Raw genomic sequence first — 25,459 nt, forward strand, 5'->3', positions numbered from 1 at the left:
AGAAGCCAGAATGGTCCTCATGAGAGAAGCAAAGGTAGACTGAAGATCTGATAGAAGTGCGCATTATCATGAAGTGTCTGGACAGAATACATTAAGAGAAACTATTTCCATTGGTGATAGTATTGAGAATCATGGGAGACAGAATTAAAATGATGTCAAAAATCCAAAGGCAACATGAGGAAAGTACTTTTCACACACAGCGTAACATTAAGATCTTAGATGCTCTGTCTGAAAGAATGGCTTAGGCAGCTTTAATCACAGCTTTCAAAAAAGGAATTGGACCTACAGCACAAAAACAGAAGAAAACTGTAGGCAATGGAGAAGAGGGCAGAACAGAGTGGGACTAGCCAAGTTGCTTACCCAAAGAGCTAAGCTGGGCTTCGTGGGCTAATACACAAAATTTACACTGATGCAAAAGATTACTTAATTTGATCAGCTTTTACAAAACCTGCAGAAATTATTTAAACCAATAGACTCATTAGGGCATGAGTAAGCACAAGATATAAAGGTGATGGGCAGGGAATAATTTTGCTAACAGCGTCAAGTTTAAGGTTGACTGGACGAGGACACTGTCGTTTTTGATAAATTATTAATGAGGAACAGAGAGAATGAAATGGAAAGTTGAGAAGGTCAGGATAAATTATGGAACAGAACGTGTGGACATGGGAAGAAAGTGAAAGCTGGAGGAAAGGGCTTGGTGGGGTTCATTTTTACATGGAACTGAAAATATAAACAAGGCCATATACGTTCCATGTTGTAATGTCACAAGAATTACAAACCTACAAACATATCTTCTGAAATCTTGAGGCGCCCCTTACAGCTATCCAAGGGTATACTCCCATCTATCCATACTGGTACTAATCAATAAAGTGCAGGAGAAACATAGTTTACTTGCAACTTTTGGCCTGCTGTGTTTTTCCAGCACCACATTTTTCAACTCTGGTCTCCAGCATCTGCAGTCCACACTTTCTCCTACTAGAAATTACTGTCAGTTTCAGAAAAGTATTGAGACATGAGCAATGACGACAGTTCAACCATTATTAACACCACAGATTCCATGCTTTAATGTAACTGTCCACCACCCTAACAGACCTGCCCTCTTATTCTTTCCTCCTATATTTCACTTTCTAACTCTCTAGTTAGTTAAAACCTGCAAAATCTTCAATTTGTTTCCAGGACTGATGCAAGACCACCAATCTGAGCATTACTTTGGTTTTCTCTCCATTGGTGCTGGATCTTTGCAGCGTATTCTGTCACCATTTGAAATTTCTAATATCTGCAGTGATTTTATTTGTCAAATGCAAAGTCAGATTGTGTTTGTAAGTATCGTGTGATTCTAGTTATGTGATATTTTGGTTATATAGTGTGGGGCATTTTTTCACCCATTTATGCCAAAACCATAATAGCATCCAAATAGACTATTCACTATTGATTTCCATCAATGAATACAAAATATAACATTGGCACCAACACAGGCATCACTGATGAGTCTTATAATTTTGACATTTCATACACAGTTTAGGAAATAAATTGCATTCAGCAATACTAGTTAGCAGTAAATCAATTATATATCAAATGCAGCCACCATTACCTATAGTAAAAGTAATGCCCTTCATATCAGTGATTCCTTCTGCATTCCCTAGATACAATGACGAGGTTAGTTACAAAATAGCTGACTGGCTGCTTGTGTAACAGTAATAATTCATGTCACTGACCTTGGTTTCTAAAGCACTTTTAAATGTTGACAGCAAGTTACTGCTAAAGGAAGACATTCCTGCAACAGTGAAGTGGGCAAGCATGGTGACCCAGTGGATGCGAGGTCACATCACATGGTGAATTACTGATTTTATGCCATGTAGGAGATGCTGGATGCATATGGTTCTTCCAAAACACGGTGAGCTGCAGACTATGGTTCAATCTAAAGCCATTCCAAAGACATAATTTATCTTAGATTGATCTCATACTTTTGAGAGGAAGGTGTGTGTTTGGGTGAGTGATTAATCAGGGAATGCAGATGATTTTATTAATAAAATTGTTTCAAAATTAGCTAAATCAAGTATTTATGGGGAGACCGGTACATCATCAGTCCATGTTTCGAACAGTGTTTACACATTTGGAAGAAAAAGAACTCATTAGTGACAGGCAGCATGGTTTCGTACAGGCAAGGTCACGTCTCACCAACCTGACAAGTTTTTGAAGGAGAAAGAGAGGACTGCAGATGCTGGAGATCAGAGTCGACAATGTGGTGCTGGAACAGCTTAATAGGTCAGGCAGCATCCAAGGAGCTGGAGAATAGATGTTTTGGGCGTAAGCCCTTCATCAGGAATGAGGCTTGTGGGTCAGGGCTGAGAAATAAATGAGAGGGGAGTGGGGTTGGGAGGAGGTAGCTGGAAAAGCATTAGGTGGATGAAGGAGAGGGAGAAGGTGATTGGTGACAAAGATAATTGATGAGGGAAGGGTTGTGTATATAGTTTATAGGGACTTTAATAAGACATTTAGGAATGTCAACATACAGAGAGATCTGGGTGTGCAGGCCCACAGTTCCCTAGAAGTGGCAACACAGGTAGCTAAAGGCATGATGGCATGTTTGTCTTTATCGGCCAGGCATGGACTACAAAAGTTGGCAAACCATGTTGCAGCTATATAAAACCCTTATTAGGCCACACTTGGAATACTGCGTGCAGTTTTCATTGCCACACTACCAGAAGGACATGAAAGCTTTGGAGAGAGTGTGCCGTGAAGGATGTTGCCCAGTCTTGACGGCATTAGCTATGAGGAAAGGGTAACTGTTTTCACTGGAAAGATGACAGCTGAGAGGAGACATGACAGAGGTCTACATAGATAGGGTGGATAGTCAGTGGCTTTTCTCAAGGTTGAAGTTTCAAAAAGGGACCACAGGTTCAAGGTGAGAGGGGAAGAATTTAAGGGGGATACGAGAGGGATGTTTTTAACAGAGAGTGGTAGGAGCCTGGAATGCACTGCCAGAAGAGGTGGTGGAAGTAGGCACATTGGTGAACAGAGGGATATGGACCAAATAAGGGCAGAAGGTTTGCTGTTTTAGTTTACTTAGGGCATGATGATTGGCACAGGTTTGGAGGGCCGAAGGGCCTGTTCCTGTGCTGTACTTCTCTTTTGTGTTTTTCGTTTTTGTACACATAAATTAATGTTGTTGAAGTCATGAACACAATCAGTGCTGCTTCTATACAAAATTATGAAAAAGCATAAAACATAAGAGCTATTCACGTTCTTGTACTTTGGTTAAAGGAAGATTGTGTTTTGGGTGAGAACAAAATGAATGCAAGCTCTTTCAGTGACGCTGGGTCAAGATCCTGGAATCACTCCTAAACAGCATTGTGGGCGTACTGATACCAAATGGATTTCAGCAGTTTAAGGCAGCAGCTCACCCACCACCTTCCCAAGGGCAACAAAGGATTGGCCAGCCAACAACACCCACATGCCATGAATTAACTTCATGAAGAGGAATTCATTTTCTCAGAGATCCATTAAGGTTTGGAATTCTCTAACTAAACAGAGGTGAGTGCTGGGTCAAATATATATATATATATTCAAAGCGGAGTTGGAAAGATTTTGAATCCACAAGGAAACTGCAACTTGTGGGGAGGTGGCAATAAATGGAGTTAAGGCCATCGTTAGATCAGCCATAATCTGAACAAACGGCAGAGAAGGCTAGGAGGTGCCAAATGGCCTACTCCTGCTCTTAATTCTGATATTTTTAAGAACCACATAATAATATAAAGAAAACACAGCAAATTGTACCTTCAGGGTAGTTGAAATATTTTTAAATTCAGTTCAGAACAGTTCGTTAACAGATAACCCTACAATCCATATTTTCAAGACAGAGAAATTGAAGACTTGAACCTGCATATAGGGAGAGTTCTTTATTGTCATAGAGATGTACAGGGATGGAAATAGACCCTTCGGTCCAACCCGTCCATGCCAACCAGATATCCCAACCCAATCTAGTTCCACCTGCCAGCACCCAGCCCATATCCCTCCAAACCCTTCCTATTCAGAAACCCATCCAAATGCCTCTTAAATGTTGCAATTGTACCAGCCTCCACCATTTCTTCTGGCAGCTCATTCCATACACGTACCAATCTCTGCATGAAAAAGTTGCCCCTTAAGTCTCTTTTATATCTTTCCCCTCTCACCCTAAACCTATGCCCTCTAGTTGTGGACTCCCCGACCCCAGGGAAAAGATTTGGTCTATTTATCCTATCCATGCCCCTCATGATTTTGTCAACCTCTAAGGTCACCCCTCAGTCTCCGAAGCTCCAGGGAAAACAGCCCCAGCCTGTTAAGCCTCTCCCCATAGCTCAAATCCTCCAACCCTGGCAACATCCTTGTAAATCTTTTCTGAACCCTTTCAAGTTTCACAACATCTTTCCGATAGGAAGGAGACCAGAATTGCACGCAATATTCCAACAGTGACCGAACAAATGTCCTGTACAGCCGCAACATGACCTCCTAACTTCTGTACTCAATACTCTGACCAATAAAGGAAAGCATACCAAACAATCTTCTTCACTATCCTATCTACCTGCGACTCCACTTTCAAGGAGCTATGAACCTGTACTCCAAGGTCTCTTAGTTCAGCAACACTCCCTAGGACCTTACCATTAAGTGTATAAGTCCTGCTAAGATTTGCTTTCCCAAAATGCAGCACCTCGCATTTATCTGAATTAAACTCCATCTGCCACTTCTCAGCCCATTGGCCCATCTGGTCCAGATCCTGTCGTAATCTGAGGTAACCCTCTTCGCTGTCCACTACACCTCCAATTTTGGTGTCATCTGCTAACTTACTAACTGTACCTCTTATGCTCGCATCCAAATCATTTATGTAAATGACAAAAAGTAGAGCACCCAGCACCGATCCTTGTGGCACTCCACTGGTCATAGGCCTCCAGTCTGAAAAACAACCCTCCACCACCATCCTCTGTCTTCTACCTTTGAGCCAGTTCTGTATCCAAATGGCTAGTTCTCCCTGTATTGCATGAAATCTAACCTTGCTAATCAATCTCCCATGGGGAACCTTGTCGAACGCCTTACTGATGTGCATATAGATCACATCTACTGCTCTGCCATCAATCTGCTTTGTTATTTCTTCAAAAAAACTCAATCAAGTTTGTGAGACATGATTTCCCACGCACAATGCCATATTGACTATCGCAAATCAGCCCTTGCCTTTCCAAATGCACATAAGTCCTGTCCCTCAGGATTCCCTCCAACAACTTGCCACCACTGAGGTCAGGCTCACTGGTCTATAGTTCCCTGGCTTGTCTTTACCGCCCTTCTTAAACAGTGGCACCACGTTTGCCAACCTCCAGTCTTCCGGCACCTCACCTGTGACTATCGATGATACAAATATCTCAGCAAGAGGCCCAGCAATCACTTCTCTATCTTCCCAGAGAGTTCTCGGGTACACCCGATCAGGTCCTGGGATTTATCCACCTTTAACCGTTTCAAGACATCCAGCACTTCCTCCTCTGTAATCTGGACATTTCGCAAGATGTCACCATCTATTTCCCTACAGTCTATATCTTCCATATCCTTTTCCACAGTAAATACTGATGCAAAATATTCATTTAGTATCTCCCCCATTTTCTGTGGCTCACACAAAGGCCACCTTGCTGATCTTTGAGGGACCCTATTCTCTCCCTAGTTACCCTTTTGTCCTTAATATATTTGTAAAAGTCCTTTGAATTCTCCTTAATTCTATTTGCCAAAGCTATCTCATGTCCCTGTTTTGTCCTCCTGATTTCGCTCTTAAGTATACTCCTACTTCCTTTATACTCTAAGGATTCACTCGCTCTGTCTATACCTGACATAGGAGAAAGTGAGGACTGCAGATGCTGAAGATCAGAGCTGAAAATGTGTTGCTGGGAAAGCGTAGCAGGTCAGGCAGCATCCAAGGAACAGGAGAATCGCCGTTTCGGGCATGAGCCCTTCAGGAATCCTGTCTATACCTGACATATGCTTCCTTCTTTTTCTTAACCAAACCCTCAATTTCTTTAGTCATCCAGCATTCCCTATACCTACCAGCCTTCCCTTTCACCCTGACAGGAATATACTTTCACTGGATTCTTGTTATCGCATTTCTGAAGGTGTCCCATTTTCCAGCTGTCCCTTTACCTGCGAACATCTGCCTCCAATCAGCTTTCAAAATTTCTTGCCTAATACCGTCAAAATTGGCCTTTCTCCAATTTAGAACTTCAACTTTTAGATCTGGTCTATCCTTTTCTATCACTATTTTAAAATGAATAGAATTATGGTTGCTGGCCCTAAAGTACTCCCCCACTGACACCTCAGTCCCCTGCCCTGCCTTATTTCCTAAGAGTAGGTCAAGTTTTGCACCTTCTCTAGTAGGTACAGCCACATACTGAATCAGAAAATTGTCTTGTACACACTTAACAAATTCCTCTCCATCTAAACCTTTAACACTATGGCAGTCCCAGTCAATGTTTGGAAAGTTAAAATCCCCGACCATAACTACCCTAATATTCTTACAGATAGCAGAGATCTCCTTACACGTTTGTTTCTCAATTTCCCTCTGACTATTAGGGGGTTTATAATACAATCCCAATAAGGTGATCATCCCTTTCTTATTTCTCCATTCCACCCAAATAACTTCCCTGGATGTATTTCTGGGAATATCCTCCCTCAGCAGAGCTGTAATGCTATCCCTTATCAAAATTGCCACTCCCCCTCCTCTCTTGCCTCCCTTTCTATCCTTCCTGTAGCATTTGTATCATGGAACATTAAGCTGCCAGTCCTGCCCATCCCTGAGCCATGTTTCTGTAATTGCTATGATATCCCAGTCCCATGTTCCTAACCATGCCCTGAGTTCATCTACCTTCCCTGTTAGGCCCCTTGCATTGAAATAAATGCAGTTTAGTTTATTAGTCCTAGCTTGTCCCTGCCTGCCCTGACTGTTTGACTCACTTCTGTTACAACAAAAATTTGCTGATGCACTTTGTAAAAGGTAATTCAAAATCCATGAAACACTAATTTTCCATGTGCACTGGCTACTATCCTCATCACATAAGACTGAATTTTATTTAATGTAGCCAAAAATGTAGCAGTTCGTTAACAGGTTTCCAACTCATTAAGTACAGCACAAGGATTAGAATGAGCAGAATTTTTCCATGCCTTTTCTAAGTGTCGGGCTCAGCATGCTAGGTGATGACTAACATGTTTTGCTGTTGTGAGGCCAACTCACAAAAATCACCCTCCATTCAGCTCGTTGAGATAGCTCAGGTAAGTGAGTTTTTTGCCCTATTACAGCCATCGATATTGGTAACTCGGGTAACCAGAGCTACGGCCAGGCAAAATTTATTCCTCAGTGGACAGTAGTGAGAAGGTAAATTTTTGTTGTTCCTCTGGTCGAGTGGGGTTCATAGGGAGGAAGAGGAGGCAGGGGGTGACTGTCAAAGACAAGCATCCTTCTCGCCATCTGAGCCTTGAATTGGGACAACTGGAGGCCCCCACCCAGACTCAAGAGGAAAGTTGCCATGCTTTCCCATTCGGGAAATAGTCACCTTTCTCATCCACCATACATGCAGATGATCAGAGAGATGGAAATGTTGAGGCTTTTAATTGGATATTTATTGACCATTTAAGGTCCTTACTTACTGGCAAACTGAGGCTAATGACTGAAAGTGGAGGGGGGAGAGGAGGGGAGGGGGGAGAGGAGGGGAGGGGGGAGAGGAGGGGAGGGGGGAGAGGAGGGGAGGGGGGAGAGGAGGGGAGGGGGGAGAGGAGGGGAGGGGGGAGAGGAGAGGAGGGGGGAGAGGAGAGGAGGGGGAGGAGGGGGGGAGGAGGGGGGGGAGGAGGGAAGGGGCAAAGGGGGGGGCGGGGGGGGAGAAAGAGGTGGGGGGGTCTCTCCAGGGATAAATTACTACACTTGTTTGCCCTATTCTCTCCTGGCAGTGATGAGAAAATTATGTGCATAACTGACATTGTTAGTGATACCCTAGCTCCCATCAAGACAAGAGTACTTAATCAGTAGTTTAAAAAAAAAATGTGTTTTGTGGTGTTGAGGCCAATGCTTATTCTAGTAAGGAGAAAGGGAAATCTTACAATATATGTTTCAGAGCTTGTCTACAAAATACTTATGGCGTGCTTCATACACAACTGTGCCATGGGCAGGTACATTATCATAGACTTAGACAAGGAACTGCAAGTCATGGCAAACCAGGAGAACCAGAGTACAAAGCAGACCAGCTGCTGCAGAATGGAAGTCAGGTGTTTGACTGCCTGATTCTTTGATAGTGTCTTCCAATTGCATCGATTATTTTCTACTGGGTAGAATTACAACCACAGAGTTGCCAGCTATTAATCTTGTACTGTAAAACAATAATTACTGTTGTTCTATTTCTTTTTTTTCCAACTGAATATCAAAGCTCTATTAAACACAAACTGCTTTACTGTTAATCTGTGTCTGTATGGTTAAGGTATTTACATTGTTCATTCAGCCCTTACAAGTCACGAGTTCCTGCTTCTGCCTTACCTCAAAAGGTGGCTCTAACTAAAACGGAAGCGATGGGGAGTAGTTGCTCAACCAACCTGCAAGCCACATGGGATTCCAGATGTATTGGAATTCTCACTGCTGTTGAGCCTTTAATCCATGCTTTTATCACACTGAGGCTCAATTTCTCTAATGTTCTTCCAGCTGTTTTTGATAATTATACCTCTTTAAATTGTAGCTAATTCAGACATCCTACATTCTTACCCAAAGACATGCATTCCCATCACAGAGATCTCAATAGAATCCAATGAGTTTTCTGTATCAATTTTAGTATTTTTAAAAATGGTTACCAGATCTGGTTTGAATCTAGCTGGCTTCTAAGCCATTATTTCTACTTGTACTCTTTGTTCCTGAGTAATATTCCTTTCTCCCATTCATTAATCGCCACTATGGATGACCATTCTTTCTTCCACAGTGCCCCATTAGAACATTACAGCGCAGTACAGACCCTTCGGCCCTCGATGTTATGCTGACCTGTGGAACCAATTTGAAGCCCATCTAATCTACACTATTCCATTCTCAGCCATATGCCTATCCAACAACAGTTTAAAATACCCTTAAAGTTGGCAAGTCTACTACTGTTGCAGGCAGCGTGTTCCATGCCACAACTACTCTCTGAATAAAGAAACTACTTCTGACATCTGTCCTATATCTATCACCCCTCAATTTAAAGCTAGGTCCCCTTGTGCTAGCCATCGCCATCCAAGGAAAAAGGCTCTCACTGTCCTACATATCTAACCCTCTGATCATCTTCTATGTCTCAATTAAGTCACCTCTCAAACATCTTCTCTCCAACGAAAACAGCCTCAAGTCCCTCAGCCTTTCCTCATGGGACCTTCCCTCCATACCAGGCAGCATCCTAGTAAATCTCCTCGGAACCCTGTCCAAGGCTTCTACATCCTTCCTATAATGCGGTGACCAGAACAGTACGCAATACTCCAAGTGTGGCCGCAACAGTGTTTTGTACAGCTGCAGCATGATCTCATGGTTCTGAAACTCAATCCCTCTACCAATAAAAGTTAACACACCGTATGCCTTCTTAACAGCCCTATCAATGTGAGTGACAACTTTCAAGGATCTATGAACCTGGACACCAAGATCTCTCTGCTCATCTACACTACCAAGAATCTTACCATTAGTCTAGTATTCTGCATTCCTGTTACTCCTTCCAAAAGTGAATCACCTCTCACTTTTCCACATTAAACTTCATTTGCCACCTCTCAGCCCAGCTCTGCAGCTGATTATTACAGAAATAAAAGTCACTATCCGCAACACTACCGACCATGGTGTCATCCACAAATTTAGTAATCCATCCTTCTACGCCCTCAACCAGGTCATTTATAAAAAGGACAAAACAGCAGCGGATCCAAAACAGATCCTTGCGGTACTCCACTAGTAACTGAACTCCAGGATGAATGTTTCCCATCAACCACCATCTCCGTCTTCTTTCAGCTAGCCAATTTCTGATCCAAACCATTAAACCACCCTCAAACCCATGCCTCCATATTTTGTGCAATAGCCTACTCTGGGGAACCTTATCCAATGCCTTACTGAAATCCACACACATCACATCAACTGTTTTACCTTCATCCACCTGTTTGGGACTATCCTCACCATTTATTCCTTTCCCAAAGATGCAAATTACTTTGCAGGACAGAAAATCAGAGATTGGAACATTGAGGGAGGCCCTTCCAGCAAGTGTGTCTGTGCCAGAGCCATGCAATTAAACCAGTTCCTTACTCTTGCCCTAAATCCAGGAAATGCATTCAGAGTGTCAGAGGCATACAGCAAGAAACAGACCTTTTGGCCCAACTCGACCAGGTTTCCTAAACTGAACTTGTCCCATTCGCCTGGTGTTTAGCCCATATCCATATTTATTGCCCTTCCCTAATTGCCCTACCACCCCACAATGTCCTCTACAGTCAGAGTTAGACAGCACCCTTTGGTCCAACCTGTCCACTCCGACCACATATCCTGAAAACTGATCTAGTCCCAGTTACCAACACTTGGCCAATATCCCTTTAAACTCTTTCTATTCGTGTGCCAATCCAGATTTTTTAATTGTTTAAATGTTGTAATTTTTTAATGTTGTAATTGAAACTGTCTCCACCACTTCCTCTGGCAGTTTGTTTCATTACTGGACATTTTTGTCTATTTTTATGCATTTTAAGCACCTCCTCTTCTGTAATGTGGACTCTGTTCAAGACATCACTACTTATTTTCCAGAGTTTCCTAGCTCCCAAGTCTTTTTCCATGGTAAAAAAGAAGAAATATTTGTTTAGGATCTCACTCATCTACATGTATGGAGCCACAGGAAAGTCAGAAGTGGGAATGTTCAATGATTGTACAATGTTCAGGACTAATAATTTCAAAAAGTTCAGTACCATTTGTACCTTCTCAGATGTTGGAGTTTATACGACCAAATGTCACAAGACCTGGACAACATCTGGGTTTGGGCTGACAAGTGACATCTGCCATAAGTGCCGAGCAATGACCATCTCCTACAAGACAGTATTCAACCATTGCCTCTTGATATTGTAAAATTGCTATCACTGATTCCTTTTATGTATTTAGCCAAGTTCCTTTTCAAAGCTCATCACTGAATTTGCTTCCATCTTACTTTCAAGCCATTACTGCATAACATCAATGCCTCACTTCACCTTTGGCTCTTTTCGTAAATAACATGTGACTCCTATTGACCCTTAAGCTATAGACTATAGTTTTGCCAAATGGTTTTGAATTTTTCTAACAATTCTTCCTTTAATCTTCTCTGATTTAAGGGGAATGATCCAAAATTTCTTTAGTTTCTCCAAATGACTGAAAGCTTTCATCTCTGCTCTAGAGAGGCTCATCTGCACCATTTCTAAAACTTGATAACCTTCCTAAAGGGCTATGCACTGAAGTGACCAGCTGAAACCTAACAAGTGCTTTAGAAAGGTTTATTTATTTTATTTGATGTGGTGCCCTTGAGGTGGTGATATTGAGCTGTCTTCTTAAACTGCTGGCATTCATTGATGCAGATGCACCACAGTGGCATCAGGGAGGTTATGATTTTGACCCAGCAACACTGAAGGAATGGTGATATATTTACAAGTAAGGCTGGTGAGAGGCTTGGAGAGCAACTCGCAGGAAGTGGTGAGCCCATGTATCTGCCACCTTTACCCTCCCAGTTGATGGAGATCACAGGTTTGGAAGGTGATGTTGGAGAAGCCTTGGTGAATTACTGCAGCATATCGTGTCACTGGTGCACACTGCAACTACTAATGTATTAAATGGTGAAGAAAGGGGAAAATGGAAGGTGGCGGACAAGATGCCAATCAACTGGACTACTTTGTCCTGGATGGTGTCAAGCTTCTCGAGTGTTGTTGGAGCTGCATCTATCCAGGTAAGTCTCCATCTCACTCCTGACTTGTGCTTTGTAGATGGTCGATAAGCTTTGGAGAGTTAGCTGGTGAGTTACTTGCTGCAAGATTCCTAGTGTCTGACTTGCTCTTGTTGGCACAACATATATATGGTTGGTTCAGTTCAGTTCCTGGTCAATGATAACTCCCAGGAAGCTGATAGTGGGAGGTTCAGCGAAGGTAATTTTGTTGACTATCAAGTGGTGATGGTTAAATGGTCTTTACCTGGCACTTGAGTGCAGTGAATGTTACTTGTCACAAATGGATACGATTGGGTTTAGATCAGGGGTTTGCGAATGGTTAAAGAAAGCTATCATCACATTTTAAGAGTCGAAACACTACAGAATAACAATATGGACAGCTATGAGAATTTTTTCTGTTCGGTACAATCTGTACTATATATGTTAGTAAAAGATACTAGTTTGGAAAGCTCACTTTCTGACAAAGCCATTGAGCCATTAATAACAGGGAAATATTGCATATTTCATTGTCACATTAACAATTTTCGTCCATTTACCCTTCGTGGTTTTTAAACTACTTGAACAGCTTAAGAGGTTACACATGTCATTTTTAAGGAGAATAATGTAACACATTTCATGAAGAAAAACATCCCAAGATACTTTACTTCCAGTTACCTGGCTAATTTTGACACTGAGCCATATAAAGAGATAGTGCTTATTTGATCTAACTAGCTAGATCTGCATTTGCAAAGTGAAGATGAACAAAAAGAAATAAATCATTTTTACTCCCATCCTTTCATAAAGCATACTTTCCATTTTTATTTGGCTGCAACTTAAGAAAATATTTTGCACTCATTGCCTGCCCGACTCGGAATTCCTCTCCCTTTCCTCATTTGAAACTTTGCGTCCACTGCTCCTTAAGCTTCCCTTCTCCTCACTTCCTGCCTCAGTGTTATTTGTATCATTTAAGCCTTCCCACGTCCATGTTCTCCTGCCTTTTCTGTGCTCACTTCCAGCCTGTAGTTCTAAGCCAATATCACACAAAGCTACAAGTAGTTGACAATGCAGATAGCATCGTAAATAAAAAAGGTGTTTCTCCATTCGTTCCATTAACAGTTGATTCACTGGTGCACGACAGGTCAACTCCTTCATTTACCTGGTGGCCTTCAATGAAGTATCAATTTGTTAGTTAATTGATGTCCACTGTTCTATGAAAATAATTCACATTTGCAACTTATTCATTTGATTTTTTTTAATGCTTCTTATTGTTTGATTTATCTGCTTTCTTTCCTTTTAAGACTTCATTTTCAGTCGCTGACAATCCAACAATTTGTAAATTTTGTTGTTGTACTTGCTACTTTATGAACTTATTAATTCACTGATTCCCACCTCTACATTAACTTACTAACTGCTATAAATTCACTGTTGCATGTTACTTATTAATTATTTGCGTGCCCATTACTTTACTGACTTGGAAGCATTTTATTTCCTCAATCATATCCCTTCATTAATTTGTTGGTGTCTGTTGCTTTAGAATATATTTATTTAATGGTGGTCAGTGCTCTATTCACTTATTAATTTGCTGTTATCCACTCCGCTGTGCTGCAATACACATTGATGATCTAAACTGACCCGTGTGCAAAGTGAGTTTTCGATGTGCACCACCAAACACCTTTTAACTTAAATTTGCCAGTTTACTATTTTTAAACTTTTAATTTTTACTTTTAATGTATTATGATATCAGCAACTTCTGTCAATCATTTTCTTTGAGTATTTTCACACTGCTCGAGAACATGAATCCTGCGTCATTTTGTAAACAAGAGATGGAATAGGTATGATATCAAGTGAACTTGGATTGGAAGATGAAGACACAGATGGGTGTCGTCTATTGGTTACCCAACAGTAGCTACAGTTTCTGACGGAAAATAAATCAGGAGGTAATGAGGCATGTGTGACTGTAATCTTTAAAGAGATTGGTAAAATCAATTTGGCAGAGGTAGCCACAAGGGCACATTCATTGAGTGCATTTGGCATAGCTTCCTAGAACAACGTGTTGTAGATCCAACCAGGAATCAGGCCATTTTGGATCTGGTGATATGTAAAGAAACAGCTTTAAATCAAGATCCCAGAGTAAAATATCCCAGAGGGAACAATAACCATGGCATGGTAGAATTTAGCATTCAGATCAACACGTGAGACGTTTTGGTTGGAAACATCTCCATTCAACTTGAATAAAAGATTATTACAAAGGAATGATGACAGAGTTAGCTGGAGAGGATTGGGAAAAAGGGTTTAGTTGAAAAGAAGGTTGGTGAATAATGGCAGATGTTTAAGAAAATAGCTCATGACTCACAATAAAGATGAGGAAGGAGAATTCTAGAAAAAGGAAAAACCTATCACAGTTAACTATGGTTGGGGATAGTTTCAAATTAAAAGAAAAAAAAGATGTGGGAAAAATTCATGGTAATCCAGAGGATTGGAAAAGTTTTAAGAGCCAATAAGAGAGAAAAAAACTTTGAGAGTAAATCAGTCAGTAATATCAAGACAGACTATAAGGGCCTCTTTAAACAAAAGATAGAGGCCAAAGGAACTATGGTCCCTTCCAGAATGAGGATGGACAAATATCAGGAGGGAACCATGAAATGGCAGAGGAGTTGAATAAATACTTTGCAAGAGTCTTCACAGTAGAAGATACTAATGTTATTCCAAACATACAAAATAATCAAGGTGCTAGGAGGAGTTTTTGGGGAAGGGGTAGGGAGCGAAATAGATATTTCCCCCCCCCCCCCCCCCCCACCCAGGGATGGATATTGTATTAGGGAAACTAATCGGGCTAAAGGCTGATAAGTTCTTTGACCCTGATGGGTTACATTAAAATATTGAAGGATGTAGCTACAGAGATATTGGATGCACTGTAGTGATCTTCAAGAATATTTAGAATATGGAAAAGTCCCAGAGCAATGGAAAACAGCAAATCTAACACCCTTGTTCAAAAAAGGAAAGAGACAAAACAGTAACTACAGGCTTTGGAGGATAATATCGATCATTGGGAAAATGTTAGAATCTAGTATAAAATTGCAGAGCATTTAGAATCAGCTTCACAAAGGAAAAATCATGCCTGACAAATTTATTAAAATTCTTTGGAAAGGTAACAACAGGATAGGTAAAAGGAGAACCAGTAGATGTAATATATTTGGACTTCCAAAAGGCATTTGATAAGGTATCACACATTAGCCCACTTAAGTGTTGAGGCAGTATATTAGCATGGATAGAGGAATGGCTAATAGAAAACTGAGAGATGATATAAAGAGGGCATTTTCTTCAAGATGACAGCAATAGGTAGTGATGGAGTGCCCCAAGGATCAGTGCTGGGACGACAAGTATTTGCAATGTATAACAAAGACTTTGATGAGGAAAATTAACATACTATAGTAAGTTTGTGGATGACACAACATTGGGTGGAAAGGCAAGTGGTGAAGATGACACCAATGAGTGTGTGTAGACAAAAGTAAGCAGATAGAATACAGTGTAGGAAAACATGAGATTGTGCACTATGAAGATTAGAGGAGCTGATATTTTTTGTTTAACTTAAGAAAAACTGCATCAAGCTACAGCACAGAGGGATTTCCAAGTCCTTGTCCATGAATCACAAAAAGCTAACATCCAAATTCAGTGGGTAAGTGAGGACAATTGGAATGTTTCAAACGGAAAGAAGAATAAAAATAAAAGAAGTCTTACTCGAGCTGTAGAAGGCACGAGTTAGACCATACCTGGAATAGTATAAACAGTTTGGTTCCCTTATGTAAGGGAAAATAAACTGGCATTGCAGGCAGTCCAGAGAAAGTTCACATTAAATACCCCCATGCCCAGGATCAATGAGGAGAGTTTGATTAGGTTAGGCCTGTACTCACGTAGTTAAGAGGGATGAGAGATAACTTTATTGGATCATAAATGATCCTTAGGGAGTTTGACAAAGTAGATGTTGAGAGATTGGTTCTTTTGTGGGTGGGTTGAGATCCAACAGGAATAACCTCAGAGTAAGGAATCATCCATTTAAGGCTAGAAATGAGCTGCAATTTCTTCTCTCAGAGGATAGCGGATCTGTGGACTGTACAGGCTTTGCTGTTAAATACATTGAAGATTGCAATAGAGAGGTTGTTAATCAGTAAGCACGTGATGGTAAGCGGTTTCCCCGGCGGATCACCATGCCTTAAAAGACGGTAGGACCTCAATGCTCCGGAATAGAGTACAAAAACAAGGAAGTTACACTAAAGTCATAGAGGTCACTGTTGGGTCTCAACCAGAGCTTTGTCTCCACAATTCTTGGCACATTCGGATGGTGAGGTCATGAGTAATGTACACGAGACTTTTATCAGCATGCTACTAAAGATGAGTGACCTTACAAGTGTGGGGTGATTGAAGAAGATGAAATTTGGTTTTTCCTTAAGCAGGAATGGATGGTGGAAGATCCAATGGAGATAATCCAAATGCAGCAGTGTCTTTATAGACTAAGTGGCAAGAACCATTCCCGCTGACAAGTGGTTCAGTAAGAGTTTATAGATTTATAATAAATAGTAAATGAACTAGATAGAAGGGAAAAGAAGAAAGTTTTCATACTGGATTTATAACATCTGCCACATATCACTGAGAAAGTTTGCTTCAATAGAAACTTTCAAAAAGCATTTATGCATGTATTTTGAAGAAGCTAATTTGGGAGGAGAAAAACTGGAATATGGGATTAAACGGATCAGTTCTTTGAAAGAGGTGGTGCAATCACAGCAATCAAATGGCTGTTTTTTGTAATGTACTATTGTGAAAATCTACGTCAACTTAATTAGCTCTTCACATTCCAGAATTCGTGCACTTGTGCCCTAGCATCTCAGAAATACGATACAGTACGAGGCATCATTTTGAAGCTGAAGAGTCAGACCTAATCAACTTATCCTCTGACACACTGTCATAGCATGTTTTGTCCAATGTTCAGCCTCTAGGGTTCTGAGTGACCTCCATGATACCCTAAATGAAGATAGTATCCAAACTGCAGCCTGACAAGGGCACTGACAAGCTCCAATACGACCTCTAGGAATTTAAACTCAGCTAATTTACCAAGGTGATTTTGAATGCTTTTTGCGGCATTCATTGGCATCGTAAATCAAATAGATAGGATAGCAATAAATTAAAGCTCAACCATCCAGCAAATTCTCCCCCACGCCAATCCCCACTTTCAAGCAGCTTTGCACCAAAAGGAATATATTTAACTTCCACTTTTGCCTCTAATCTTGCAGATATCCACCCCTAATGGCATTATCAACTGACCAGCTCTCAACCCACTGAAAAGTGCATGACAAGCACATTAGACCATCTTGGAATGAAACCCTCGAAACGTAATTCTCATTATTTTTTAAACACAGAGCTTTTTATTAAAGCTACAACTTTTATTGTTAAAAACAATTAGTTGTGAAATAATGTTTCAGGATACTGCACCTAAGAATTTCAAAGACAAATATTTAAATATTTGAACATGACTTCAAACAGGAGGTACAAGATTCTGAAAAATATATTTTAAGTAACTATTTAATCTTATTAATAATTAGCATATAAAATATGTTCCTATCATTCCTCATGATTGGATTTCTCAAATCCATTCATAAATAAAAGTCCAATTTACATGAATCTACTTCATCAAAATTAATGCCCACTGCACTTTACAGCATATAAGCATTTACTTAAAATAAGCACCAATTTCATTAATAGCTGAAAATTCAGGCAAACTCAAAATGTATTTTAACACCTGAAGGATCAGAATATAGACAGCAACATTTTTTTAAAAAAAATTCCTTACCGGTCTACTCTCTCTTTGAGAGGATGAAGATGATGATACACTCCTATGAGATGGAGTTGATATTTGGTGAGCAGGCGACATGTTTTTCTCCTCTGAGCTCATGGTTACTGATGGCAGTTTGACGTATGCAGTAACAGTTGCACTGCGGCCTTCAATTAAGCTATGAAGTTACCACTTGACTTATTTATGTTAACGAGCATTATTCCAATTAGCACTGCAGCCACAACCACTTTGGAATCCTGAAGCTCAAGTAACTTTCTGTACAACCTATTTAGTGAAGAGAGAGAGAGAGAGAGAGAGAGAGAGAGAGAGAGAGAGAGAGAGAGAGAGAGGAAAAACGAGAACATATTGCATTAAACTAATAGATACAATTGTTTTCAGCCTGCATTTAACAGTACAGTCAACCAATAAAAGGTAATCAAATCCAATTCAAAGTGAACAACTTTATTTGCCACTAGCCATGATTTCACTGCCAGATTGTATTACCGATCACTGTAACTTGAACCATAATACATGTAAAATATTCTTTCCTCTAATTGTGAATGAAGACATCACAACCTACAGATTACTCACTTTTAAAATGTAGTCATCAGCCAGCCTAAAGTGGGTAACTATTTGTCCATTTTTACCAATGACAATAGCTGCCTCACCATTGGTGCACTCTTTGAAGGTATGTTTGGGATTGTGGGGTTCTGGAATGCACTCCCTGGGAGGGTATTTGAGGGGGGTAACCTCACAACCTTTTTAAAAAAAAAGGTACTGGGATGAACACCTGAGGTGTTGTAACGTTCGCGGCTGTGGGCCGAGTGTGGGAACAGGAGCTGGTGTAGGTTTTAGTGTATTTTTTGGTGGTACAGACCCAACAGGCCAAAGGCCCTCTGCTATGCTGTACAATTACGTAAAGAGTAGGTATTGAATAATAGAAAATCAATTGTAATATCGAAAGGTCAATTGACCACTATTTTCTGTTATCAGCTTTCAGAAACAGCTGAGAAATTATTATTACGCTTACCCAGTGCAGACCTCATCTTTGCTCCCTAAGTCCAAACTATGCATTTGAACAGATAAGGCAGACAACTAGTTTAAGATTTTCAGTCATAGATCTGGCATGAGAACACACAGAATAAGTGGGTTGTATTCTTATCTGTGAAAGCTGTTCACTATTCCAGGATCTTCCTGGAAAGCAAACATAACTTCTAGGCTTCTTTGGTTTACAGCAAGTTGTCTTCTTAAAATTCCATCTGACTTTCCTTCTCCCTCAGCTCCAACAAGAGTAAGGCAGAAGTGGATACTGCAGATGCTGGAAATTAAGAGTCAAGATTAGAGTGGTGGTGGAAAAGCACAGCAGGACAGGCAGCATCCGAGCATTAGGAATAACTAATGAAGGGCTTTTGCTAGAAACATCGATTTTCCTGCTCCTCCGATGCTGCCTGACCTGCTGTGCTTTTCCAGAACCACTCTAATCTTGACTTCAATAAGAGGAAATTCAGAAACTACTCTGTACTAAATGGAGACCAGTCATTCAGTGCCTCTGCCACTCAAAACACACAGAGGAATGGTGGCTTAGGGCAGATCAGATCATGTTGAATAGTGGGGCAGGCTAGAATTTGCCCCACCACTCATGGTGGATGCCTGCTCCTATCTCTTACGTTTCCTCCCTTCCACTGCCCACAGTGCCAAACTACTTCCAAAGTTCTACTGTGGTCCAGCCTTTACATTGTACCTTTCGCCAGTTTCTCTGTAATCTCTCATACCCTCTCCAACTTTATCTTGAGACCAAATTCCAGGTTCTCTCAATCACTATTCTCATGGAAACACAGCCATCAAAAATCTCTTCCAAGCTTTAAATTCAGCTGTCGTTTAACATGACTCTGTCTCTTCAGAAGTATTCTCTCTCTCCTTCACGTTTGTTGCTGTGTCTTAGAAACTACCATCCCATCTCCAATATCCAATTTCTTGTCCAAATTAGTTAAGCGTACTGTCATCTTTCAAATCTGGCCCATCTCTCTCCAAGGACTCCATCTTTCTGTCTCTATTATCAAATTTCCACTCCTACAAAAGAATTAAAACAACTCTTCAGAAATTTATAAAAACCTCTGTGACAATGACAAAAGGAAAACCAGGCTTTCACATTCTTCTTGACCTCCATCCATTCTTCACACCATTCTGTGCTAAATGTGTGGAACAGCTCTTGCCTGATTCTAATTTATCTCTATCCATTCATGGACAGAGATTCACCTTCTCTTTGTTCCTGCACAACTACCTTTATCCTTAACCCAACGAGAAAATGCTGGAAAATCTCAGCAGCTTTTGGCAGCAACTGTAAGGAGAGAAAAGAGCTGACGTTTTGAGTCTAACTGACCCTCTGTTTCCATTCTGCTCCGTAATTTTATTTCATTTATTTTTTAACATATTTTTTCACTGTTCTGCAACTCTTTAAAATAAAGGGTCAGTTAGACTTGAAACGTCAGTTCTTCTCTCCTTACAGATGCTGCGAGACCTGCTGAGATTTTCCAGCATTCTCTTTTGGTTTCAGATTCCAGCATCCGCAGTAATTTGCTTTTATCTTTATCCTTATCCCTACTTATTTCTTACCCATATATGTTTCTTCTTGATATAAATCTGAAAACTTGCCAGGCACTTCCAATTGTGTCTTCCGCACAGAAGCGTCACTGGCAAGATGGCTTTAATTGACCACCCTGAACCGCCCTCAAGTGGTGATGAGCCACCACCTTGAACGACTGCAGTCAGTCAATGTTGGTACAGCCACGTGCTATTAACGAAGGAGTTCCAGGATTATTATTCAGTAAAGGAAGAGCAATACAACTCCAAATCAGGATGGTGTGTGACTTAGAGGGGAACTGGCAAGTGGCAGTATTGCAAACGTTTGATGCCCTTGTCCTTCTGGGTGGTACAGTTCAAAAGTTCCAGCCTCCGAATGGAACTTGCAGTCACAGTTTTAATATAACCAATGGTGACCTGCAGGATATTAATGTTGGGAGATTCAATGATGATAATCGCATGTTACATCAAGAGGAAATAGTTAGATTCTCTCTTGTTAGAGGTGATCAATGCATGGCTTTTTAAAATTCATTCATGGGAGGTAGACATTGTTGGCTAAACCAGCATTTATTGCCCATCCCTAATTGTTGTCAACCATATTGCTGTGGAGTTGGAATCACATGGAGGCCATAGGAGATAAGGACAGCAATTTCTTTCGCTAATGGAAGTTAGTGAAACAAATGGATTTTTTCCAACAATTGACATTCATGTATATCATTAAGACTCTTTATTCCAAATTTGTATTTGGATCCAAAGAATCCCTTCAGCGTGGAAGTAGGTCAAATCAGTCCATCCAGTCCGGGGCCCTAGAATATTACCTGGATCTCTGGATTAATAGTCGAGCAATAATACAAGTAGGGCAACACCTCCCACATTTATGTGGCATGAATGTTACTTGCCATTGATCAGCTGGATGCTGATACTTGTGGCCATGGCTTGTTTCTCTATCTGAAGAATTATGAAATGGTGATGGACTTGCTGCAATCATCAGTGAACTTCGTCCATACTGAAACAGTCATTGATGAAGCAGAAGAAGAAATGTTGACATTTAGAATTGTTTATCCAGGAGGACCACCTGTAAAGTCCTGTGGCGGAGATGACTGCCCTGCAAAAAACAAAACCATCTTTCCTGGTGTTAGCTCCTTGTGTTTATCTGTGAAGAGATTTCCATGATGATTACCACTGTTCTTTTGCAAGGACTGCTTCATGCCTACCTGGTAAAGAGCTACCTTGATGCCAAGAACAACCACCTCTCATTTCAGATCTGCAAGTCAGCTTTTTTGGAGCGTGTTTTGATCAAGCCCATAATGAAGTTTTAGAATGATATTAGTGGATGACTACGAATCAAGGTTAAATAATATAATTTTGATTGCACAATGACACTTTCCATCCATTTGCGAAATGATTAAAAGTAAACAGTTGGGGTTATAACTGGGCAGATTGGATTTGCCCTCCTTTTAGGGGACAGCAGATACCTGGACAATTTTCCACATTATCTGGTTGATGCCAGTGTGATACCTGTAAAGGAACAGCTTGGCTGGAGCACCAGTAGTTCAGGCATACAAGTCTTTGATGCAAAACCAAGCAAAATCTTCGCATCCACTTGTGAAAACAGACTGCCTGCTGAGCTGCTCCATTAGTGAGTCTTGGAATTCAGCCAACTATTCCTAAGGTCAACCCCAATGGAAGAAGCAATGTCTAACCATCTGTTTCAATTGATACAATTCATGGATGGGGCCTCATATTTGGGCACAATTAAAGTGTGTAAGGGAGGCAAAGCTTCGGGTATTGATATCATCAATAATAGTTCTGTCTGCTGGCATTTTGAAAGTAGTAAGTTATTCTTTTAACTTTTTCTTTCAAAGTCTATACATTTATTTAGATAAGATTAATAGGTATAGAAACATAGAAGACAGGAGCAGGAGTGTTCATACAGAGGTACAAACCAAACATATGAAATAGAAGCAGAAACAGACAATTCATTCCCACTGCCACACAATAAGAGCACGGCTGATTGAGGACTCCACATTTCCATTAACCTACAATGACTTTAGATTCCCTAGCCGAATAAAACCAGCCACCCTCAGTCTTAAAAATACTTAATGGCCCAGGCTCTACCACCTCTAAGACACAGAGTTCCAAAGCTATACAAGCCTCAGGAAAAAAATAACCTCTCCATCTCTATCCTTTAAGGGAAACCCTTAATTTTAAAAATGGTGCTGCCTAACCCACAAGAGGAAACATCCTTTCCACATCCTTGTTAAGTCAATTCAGGATCCCATTCACTTTAATCAAGTCACTGCTTACTCTTCCAAGCACCAACAAGCCTATATTGTCCAATCTATCCTAACAGCTTTTTCACTGCAGACATCAGCCTGGTAAAGCTCCTCTGAACTGTCCCCATTGTATTTAAAACAAGGAAACCAAAACTGCACACAGTATTTGAGATGTGGTCTTACCAATGCTCTGTATAACTGAAGCATAACATCATTACTTTTATGTCCAATTCCTTTCACAAAAGTATGGCATTCCATTCCCTTTCTTGGTTATGTGCTCAAGCACCATTACATTGAAATCCCTCTACAATCTCAGAGTTATGCAGTTAATCTTGGTTTTAAGTTGCACTCTTCCTTTTAATTCTTCCCACCAAAATGAACAACTTCATATCTTCCCATCTCATAATCCATCTGCCAGATTTTTACTCAATTTGTCAATATCTATCTGCAATTTCCTCATGTCTGCTTCATAATATACTTTCCTACGTGTTTTGGTTCATTTACAAATTTAGCTACCGTTCTGTCATTTCCTCCTCTAACTAACTGATGTAAATTGATAAAGTTGAGATCCCAGCACAGACATCTGTGGTACTCCATGGTCATACCCTGCCATTCAGCAGACTGTTGTCCCTCAGCTAGTCAGCCAATCTTCTACTAATGTTGATATTTTACCTCCTTCCTATGAGCTTTGTTCTCTGCAATAACCTTTAATGTAGCACATTAGCAAATGCGTCCTGGAAATCCAAGTATAAAATGCCTACAGCCTCTCCTTTATCCATAGTGTATGTTTGCTCCTTTAACGGGCTACAATAAATTGACTAAACATGGCTTCTCTTCAACAAAAGCATATCAACTCTTCCAGATGACTTCAGATTTTTCCCAAGTGTGTAGTTAAAATCCCTTCACTCATCAATTCTAAAACCTTCTAATGTCAAGTTAAATGGCCTATATTGTCAAGTTTTCTGCTCCCTCCTTGAATAGTGGGGTCATATTTTGTACTTTTCAATCCAACAGAACCAGTTTTGAATCTAGGCAATTTTGGAAAAATATCAACACATATGCTACCTCAATACCCCCCCCTTTAACATCACAACTCCATCAGTTTGTTCAGTGCTACTTCCCTTATGATTTTAATTTTGCTGAACTGGTCTCTCCCTTTAACCTCCTGGTTTATAGCTATCACTGGAAAATTTCCGTATAGTGAAGATAGAAGCAAGATATTTGTTAATCTCATCCAGCATTTACTTATTATCTACGATTAACTCCTCCCTCACACTCTCCAAAGAACTAACACTGACCTTACTCACTCATTTCCTTTCTAATCACCTAGAAACCCAGCTCAAAGTGGAGAGGATCTCCAAGTAGATCGCACATATCGACACAGACAGACATCAAGTTTCTACAGAAATGCAGGAAAGATCCCAAAAGGATTACGGATCACGAACCCACTCAAGTCAACCTACTACACAGACTACATGGAGAGACTTTGCCACCGCACCTCTTGCAAACTCTTCAACCATCTCGAGGACCAACTCTACAGCAGGTGCCACAACCTTGAAAGTGAGATGGAGTCCACACACTCTCCAACCAGCATCTCCAAATTGTAGAAACTCTCGTTATTCATTTTTGTTATTCCTAGCTAGCTTCCTCTCGTACTCTAATTTCTTCCTCCTGATTAACCTTTCATAATCAATCATTCTCTATCAATCTTTATATTCTGATCATTCATCTCACCTGCCACACATTCACTGCAGTTATAATGTTTTTTCCTTAAATCTAATACTTTCCTCAACTTCTTTACTTAACCACAGATAGTGGATCCTCACTATGACATTTTCTTTATAGTAGATATATACTTACCTTGAGACTTTGGAAATATCCAAGGAGCAGGAGAATCGACGTTTCGGGCATGAGCCCTTCTTCAGGGTCTGCTGCACTTTCCAGCTCTGATCTCCAGCATCTGCAGTCCTCACTTTCTCCTATTCGGAAATATCCCCTTAAATGTCTACCACTGTGACTCTATTGATCTATCCTCTCCCTGAGTTAGTCAGTTCACTTCAGCTAGCTCAGCTTTCATGCCAAACAATTGTCCTGACGTAGGTTTCAAATACTAATCCTAGATTCCAATCTCCTCCCTTTCAAACAATGTAAAATTCAATCTTATTGTGGTTGCTAGTGTGAAGCAAGGCAAAGCTTCAGTTACATGGCTCGGTCTGATTAATACTTTTACAAGGTTATGAAAGGAGCATTTTTTTCAAATCAGTTTTCAAAATGAGAGTGCTTTTGTTTTTTTTTTACAATGTCTTGCTATTGTTATCATGAAACTCACTGGTTCTATTGTGCAAACTGGGGGAACAGGATGCATGGGGCCCATGGAAGGGGTATAGAGGGAGTATGAGGAGAGAGAGTGGAGGCAGGGACGTATCTTATGGGAATGGAGGTGGCCTGCTAACCAGCCTACCTTGGAATGCGCCCACCTCCACAGCCGCCCAAAAGCTGTCGTCTCGAGAGGCAGCAGGCAGACTCCATTCCACCCCCTGCCTCCTGGGCTGAAAATCAGACCACTGAGGCCCTCTCACAGTAAACAAGTCAGCTGACTCTTGTACTGTAATGCAACATTTGTATCAGTGATACATAAAAGAGTGCTAAAGAAATACCACCAGCAATGTTTCTATAGCATGCTCCAGATTTAAAGCGAAAAATATCAAAAAAGTGTATTTGTTTAAGCCAGACCCACCAGCATTCAGGCAACACTTGCAAAATCCACCACAATGGAGTGGATACTATGTTCGGATGGTTGAAAGATACCTCCTCTGTTTAGGATTGGTTTCTCAACTCTCATATGGGTGGTGTTCCAGGGAAGGATGCAG

At 40.7% G+C, this 25,459-nt stretch overlaps 1 protein-coding gene across 3 annotated transcripts in view; it reads right to left on the bottom strand.

Annotated features, from left to right (window-relative positions):
• The window catches only part of osbpl6 (oxysterol binding protein-like 6), a 170,288-nt gene that overhangs the window by 86,664 nt on the left and 58,165 nt on the right, over positions 1-25,459 (bottom strand). For all 3 annotated transcript variants that reach the window (XM_072579124.1, XM_072579125.1, XM_072579126.1), the window contains exon 2: positions 17,752-18,018. In XM_072579124.1, the coding sequence (XP_072435225.1) occupies positions 17,752-17,853 (102 nt within the window). In that variant the 5' untranslated portion in view covers positions 17,854-18,018. The remainder of the gene's footprint in view (positions 1-17,751; positions 18,019-25,459) is intronic.

The sequence above is a fragment of the Chiloscyllium punctatum genome, chromosome 10 (genome assembly GCF_047496795.1).
Source record: "Chiloscyllium punctatum isolate Juve2018m chromosome 10, sChiPun1.3, whole genome shotgun sequence".
NCBI classification, from domain to species: Eukaryota; Metazoa; Chordata; class Chondrichthyes; order Orectolobiformes; family Hemiscylliidae; genus Chiloscyllium; species Chiloscyllium punctatum.